The sequence below is a fragment of the Triturus cristatus genome, chromosome 3_1 (genome assembly GCF_964204655.1).
Source record: "Triturus cristatus chromosome 3_1, aTriCri1.1, whole genome shotgun sequence".
NCBI lineage: Eukaryota > Metazoa > Chordata > Amphibia > Caudata > Salamandridae > Triturus > Triturus cristatus.
The window spans coordinates 61716596-61723965 of NC_140583.1; the positions used below are offsets into that span (position 1 = coordinate 61716596).

The window sequence follows — 7370 nt, forward strand, 5'->3', positions numbered from 1 at the left end:
AGGGAAACACAATGTCAGTCAGAAAAGTAAACCTCAGGGTGGGAGGTACAGCTGTCTGCGCGTAGCCAGGGCTTCACAACACAAAACAGCATTCTTGTTGCTTCTCTAGCCATAGTCCCTGCACACCGTCACCCTGTGGCTGGCGTGGTTCCTGCATCCATCACACAGACTGGCTGCGTATCTTACCCTGTGACTGGCGTGGTTTGTGCATCCATCACACAGGCTCCCTGGGCATCTTACCCTGTTACTGGAGTGGTTTTTGCATTCATCACACAGACTCGCTGCGCTTCTTACACTGTGACTGGCGTGGTTTCTGCATCCATCACACAGACTCGCTGCACATGTTATCTCTGTGACTGATGTTGGTTTTGCATTCATCACACAGACTGGCTGCACATCTTACCCTGTGACTGGCGTGGTTTCTGCATCCATCACACAGACTCGCTGCACATCTTATCCCTGTGACTGACGTGGGTTTTGCATTCATCACACAGACTCACTGCACATCTTATCCCTGTGGCTGGCGTGGTTTCTTCATCCATCACACCAACTCGCTGCGCATCTTACCCTGTGACTGACGTGGTTTCTGCATCCATCACACAGACTCGCTGGGCATCTTACCCTGTGACTGACGTGGTTTCTGTATCCATCACACAGACTGGCTGCGCATCGTACCCTGTGACTAGCTTGGTTTCTCCATTCATCACACAGACTCAGTTCACATCTTATCCCTTCCTGTGACTGACGAGGTTTCTGCATTCATCTCAGAGTCAGTGCACATCTTATCCCAGTGGCTGATGAGGTTTCTGCATTCATCACATACTCCCTGCACATCGTATCCCTGTGACTGACGTGGTTTCTGCATTCATCAAACTGACTCACTGCATATCTTATCCCTGTAACTGATGCGTTTTTTGCATCCATCACACAGACCCGCTGCACATCTTCTCCCTTTGACTGACGTGGTTTCTGCATCCATCACACAGGCTCACTGCACATCTTCTCCCAATGACTGACTTGGTTTCTGCATCCATCACACAGACTAGCTGCACATCTTATCTCTGTGACTGACGTGGTTTTTGCATTTATAACACAGATTGGCTGCGCATCTTACCCTGAGTCTGACGTGGTTTCTCAATTCATCACACAGACTCGCTGCACATCTTATCTCTGTGGCTGGCGTGGTTTCTTCACACATCACACAGGACTGGCTGCGCATCTTACCCTGTGACTGGCGTAGTTACTACATCCATCACACAGACTCACTGCACATCCTATCCCTGTGGCTGACGTGGGTTTTGCAGTCATCTCACAGACTCCCTGCACATCTTATCCCTGTGACTGACGTGTTTTCTGCACCCATCACACAGACTTGCTGCATATCTTATCCCTGTGACTGACGTTGGGTTTGCATTCATCACACAGACTCGCTGCACAGCTTATTCCCGTGGCTGGCGTGGTTTCTGCCTACATCATACAGACTCACTGCACATACTATCCCTGTGGCTGACGTGGGTTTTGCAGTCATCTCACAGACTCCCTGTACATCTTCTCCCTGTGACTGACTTGGTTTCTGCATCCATCACACAGGTTCACTGCACATCTTCTCCCAATGACTGATGTGGTTTCTGCATCCATCACACAGACTTGCTGCAAATCTTACCCTGTGTCCGACGTGGTTTCTGCATTCATCACACAGACTCGCAGCACATCTTATCCATGTGGCTGGCATGGTTTCTTCACATATCACACAGACTGGCAGCACATCTTACCCTGTGACTGGCATAGTTTCTGTATCCATCACACAGACTGACTGCACATCTTATCCCTGTGACTGACGTGGGTTTTGCATTAATCACACAGCCTCACTGCACATCTTATCATTGTGGCTGGCATGGTTTCTTCATCCATCACACAGACTGGCTGCGCATCTCACCCTGTGACATGCGTGGTTTCTGCAACCATTACACAGACTCGCTGCACATCCTATCCCTGTGACTGACATGGGTTTCGCTGTCATCACACAAACTCCCTGCACAACTTATCCCTGTGACTGAAGTGATTTCTGCACCCACCACACAGACTCGTTGCACACTTTATCCCTGTGACTGACGTTGGTTTTGCATTCATCACACAGACTCGCTGTAAATCTCATCCCTGTGGCAGGCGAGTTTCTGCGTACATCACACAGACTGGCTGCACATCTTATCCCTGTGACAAACGTGGGTTTTGAATTCATCACACAGACTCGCTGCGCATCTTACCCTGTGACTGACGTGGTTTCTCCATCCATCACACAGACTGGCTGCAAATCTTATCCCTGTGACTGACGTGGTTTTTGAATTCATCACACAGACTCCCTGCACATCGTATCCCTGTGACTGACGTGGTTTCTGCATTCATCAAACTGACACACTGTACATCTTCTCCCTGTGACAGATGTGGTTTTTGCATTTATCACACAGACTCGCTGCACATCTTATCCCTCTGACTGACGTGGTTTTTGCATACATCACACAGACTCACTGCACATCATATCCCTGTGCCTGACGAGGTTTCTGCATTCATCAAACTGACACACTGTACATCTTCTCCCTGTGACAGATGTGGTTTTTGCATTTATCACACAGACTCGCTGCACATCTTCTCCCTGTGACTGAAGTGGTTTCTGCATCCATCACACAGACTCCCTGCACATGTTCTCCCAATCACTGATGTGGTTTCTGCATCCATCACACAGCCTCGCTGCACATCTTATCCCTGTGACTGACGTGGTTTTTGCATTCATCACACAGACTGGCTGCACATCTTCTCCCTGTGACTGGCGTGGTTTCTGCATCCATTACACAGACTCGCTGCACATCTTATCCATGTGACTGATGTGGTTTTTGCATTCATCTCACAGACTGGCTGCACATCTTATCTCTGTTGGTGACGTAAGTTTTGCATTCATCTCACAGACTCACTGCCCATCTTACCCTGTGACTGACGTGGTTTCTGCATTTATCACACAGAGTGCCTGCACATCTTACTCTGTGACTGGCGTGGTTTCGGCGTCCATCACACAGACTCACTGCACATCTTATCCCTGTGACTGATGTGGGTTTTGCATTCATCACACAGACTCACTGCACACCTTATCCCTGTGAATGACTTGGGTTTTGCATTCATCACACCGACTCCCTGCACATCTTATCCCTGTGACTGATGTGGTTTCTGCACCCATCACACAGACTCACTGCACATGTTATCCCTGTGACTGATCTTGGTTTTGCATTCATCACACAGACTCACTGCACATGTTATCCCTGTGACTGATGTTGGTTTTGCATCCATCACACAGACTCGCTGCACATCTTATCCCTGTGACTGATGTGGGTTTTGCATTCATCACACAGACTCACTGCACATCTTATCCCTGTGGCTGGCGTGGTTTCTTTATCCATCACTCAGACTGGCTGCGCATTTTACCTTTGAGTGGTTTGGTTTCTGCATCCATCACTTAGACTCGCTGCACATCTTATCCCTGTGACTGACTTGGGTTTTGCATTCATCACACCGATTCCTGCACATCTTATCCCTGTGACTGATGTGGTTTCTGCACCCATCACACAGACTCACTGCACATGTTATCCCTATGACTGATGTTGGTTTTGCATTCATCACACAGACTCGCTGCACATCTTATCCCTGTGGCTGGCGTGGTTTCTGCATACATTACACAGACTGGCTGCACATCTTATCCCTGTGACTGATGTGGGTTTTGCATTCATCACACAGACTAGCTGTACATCTTATCCCTGTGGCTGGCGTGGTTTCTGCGTACATCTCACCCACTCGCTGCACATCTTATCCCTGTGACTGATGTGGTTTCTGCATTCATCAAACAGACTTGCTGCACATCTTATCCCTGTGACTGATGTGGTTTATTCATTCATCACACAGACTCACTGCACTACTTTGAGAAGTCCATCTGCATTGATCATTGATGGACAGAATTTGATTTATCAAGCCAAACTTTGAGAACATTAGATTTGCCGCTATGACACGGGACGATGCATACTTGATTGAACTCATAGGCATTGTCTATGCAGGGGTTACTGTCGCTCTATGTAAATTTATAATTTGGCTAAAAGGCAATCTTTGCCCGTGTTTGTATGTTTAAGATGGCACTCTATGCCAAAGGAGCCCTACGCGTTTCTTTTGCCCTATCACCAGTCTTGTTTAAAGGGGCAAAATTCGGATCTGGCCTTGTTGGGATCTAAATCTGGAATTTAAAGGTTGCACACTTCTCCACAGTGGGCACCCACCCCCATAGCTATCTTACCAACTTTTAATGATAATTATATAATAATATTCACTATTCGCAATATATAGAAATACCATAAGGGGCTGTGATCTACTAAAGACTCACAATTGTCTCCTCTAAGGGCTGCTGTAAGTAAGTTCATTTCGGGCATGTGCCATATTGTACAACATATATGAATTGGCTCTGGACTCCTAAGCTCTAGAGAGCCCCATTCTGAACTCATGCCTCCTTTTGTCTCTTTTTCTTATAGATCCAGAACCCATCTTGGATTGGCAACAATGGTGGCGGATCGCCAGTGGCGGCTTGTGTTGTCCCATGTGACACCGTCCCTTCCTGCATGTCACCTCACAGTCACCCTCATGCAAGTGGCAGTGTCTCTGAATTCCTGAGCGTCCCCAGCTCGGGTGGCCACCTGGGACAAACGCATATGGGGCAACCTCTTTGGCGCTGCTGGGCTCAGCACTGGCCTCAACGGTTATGACCTCAACGTGGAGCCTGACCGCAAGTCTTCCAGCATCGCGGCGCTGCGGATGAAAGCCAAAGAGCACAGTGCAGCCATCTCCTGGGCCACATGACAGGGTTCACCATACAGCGGGCAAACACTAACAAACAGGTGACGCCAGCTGACCGGCAGACAGTCATCAAATGCAACCTTAGAACATGTGTGATGCACTATTAGCAATAATTAGGTCTAAGACGACTAAGACATAACCGTAGCTGGGTTGACGGAAGTGGATGGCGTCCTGCACTCAGTAAGACATACCCATAGCTGGGCACTGGAAGCTGACAGCATCCCGCACACATTACAACATAACCGTGGCAGGCCGCTGGAAGTGAATGGTGTCCTGCACTAAGTACTTGTCAGTACATTCAACTAAAAGCCCTTATAAACCATGTTGTGGACTTGCAACGATAAAACAAGAAACCGTCGTGGACTCATGGATTCCATTTGGAGTCTCCAGCTTGGGTTTTTGTGTTTTTTTGCCCATTTGGAATCAGTTTGTTGTCATATTTTGTTCCATTTACCAATTACCTTGTCTTTTTTCCTTTAATGGTTGATGCCTGAATTGGCCATGATGTGAGTTAGGTTGCTTTGCTATTCGAAGCCATCACATGTCGGTGACCATGGTTGAAGAGGGGAAGGGACAGCGACTGCTGCTCAAAAGGCTTGGAAGACGTTGGTGTACGCGCTCTTTGATATCACCCAGGTTTTTAGCTCCATGGCGATATCCACAGTAGCTCGTGCTGGCCACATGATCGATCTCATGAGCTTCACTTGACTTATCGTCGCAGCTAAGAAACACTGCAATGCACGCCAGCAACATTGTTCTCTCTTAAGTCACTCAGACGTGATCTGGAAGTTCTCACTCAGGCCCAGGTACCTTGATTGACCTCCATGCATCAGCAATGGTGCGTTTTGGCAGGAAGATCTTCCAGATGCTCCACACCAGGGCTGTCCATAGGGGTGGGGGTTCCATGGAAGATTGTAAGGTTAGACACACATGCTATACCTTTCAATGGGAGTCATTTACATAGCTAGTCGGGATCCAGAACTTTCGGCATGGAAGAGCCCCCTATTGACCAATGTTGGACAACCTTCTTCCAAACGTTCTCTCTTTATACAGCAACATCAGCAATAGGTTTAGTATGTACACATCATTCAAGAGAAGAAAGCACAATGTCTAAACACTCTATATTTACTGAAGTAAAGTGCATAAGGTATTTAGTTTTGAAAGCATTTGGTCGAAAAAGAATTTGCTTGAAACAATAGGTAATGCAGGCTTTTATCCCAGAAATGAATGTGTTGGAAGCATTATGAAATGGCTCCCAATTTGTGCTGACTATGCCTGGGATCGGTGACAAGTTCCTGGCCCCAGATGTTTTGGAGTAAGAATAGAATGTCATAAAGTTCCATGAAAGGGTCAGAGAAAGGTCAACTATCTCTGTAATTCATTGTTTACAAACACATTCTTTAAAATCAAAATGTTGGGGGTATAATTTTGAATGTATTGGTCATTTTACTTCTAGAGAAACACCTAGATCCAAGAAAAATGACAATCTAAATTAAATTGATTGTTTTGATCTCCTTTTGTCCAAGGGTCGCTGTTAACAGGTTACATTATTTATTATTCCTGCTGATGACTCAGAAGTGCTTGACTTTCATATAAGGCAATATGGAAGGGTTTTACCAAAGAAACCAATACTTTAATGGCCTTAGAATGATGAAGGCTCCGGTGTGCCCCATTAGGATTCACACCCCTGTGACCTCTGGCCTGGAAATAGACAATGGTAGACATATTAACTCTTGAGCTAGCTTTAAAATACAAATCATTATTTCCAATAATCTGCCACTGAGAGCCCCATGCCCCGGGTACAGCATGCTTAGTGACCCGAAGATCTCACTCTCTCATAGCACCCATCACCTTTATGCACTGATTAACACTGTTGAAATGGGTGTCACTAAACACTGAAGCCAAGGATCAGTCTCAGCAGGGCAAGTTCATTAGCTCTACAGTAGATCAGATTTTAGAGCTGAGATGTTGTCATCATGTGGTTCTTGGTCAGTGATGGAACCAGGAGACCTTAGTTCCAATCCCATTGTCTACGCTGGAATGAACCATGTGAAGACGAACACGCGTGTCTGCGTCAATTCATCAGCACCATCAGTGACCTCACAGTTTGCCTAGACGGGGGGGGGGGGGGGGGGGGGGGGAGGGAGGCACGGAAGCCCACATGTTCTCCAGTAGGATGCTACAGAGTGAGTTAATGTTGCTGCTACAGAGGACTAATGGTCCTTGGAACTACAGCAGAACCTAAGCAGACATGCTGCTCTTGGTGACAGTTATTGAAAGAAGGCTCACGGTGGTACCTCACTGCCAGGGCCGGCTTTAGCGCTGGTGGTGCCCAGTGTGAGAATCATTTTTGCACCCTCACACCCCATGACCGCCCCCACACAGTCTCTCAATACAACCGGGCATACGTTCCCCTCATCTTTCCAATCACAAGTTATTGTTAGACACAGAGCCTCCCCCCCCCCCCCCCCCCCCCCCTGGGCTTGGCG

At 47.4% G+C, this 7370-nt stretch overlaps 1 protein-coding gene across 1 annotated transcript in view; it reads left to right on the plus strand.

The window, feature by feature from the left end:
• ALX4 (ALX homeobox 4) overlaps positions 1–7019 on the plus strand; it is a 193234-nt gene extending 186215 nt beyond the window's left edge. The window contains 2 exon segments of the mRNA XM_085643453.1: positions 4560–4739; positions 4741–7019. Coding sequence (XP_085499579.1) covers positions 4560–4739; positions 4741–4884 — 324 coding nt within the window. The 3' untranslated portion in view covers positions 4885–7019.
• Positions 7020–7370: the final 351 nt, after the last annotated feature.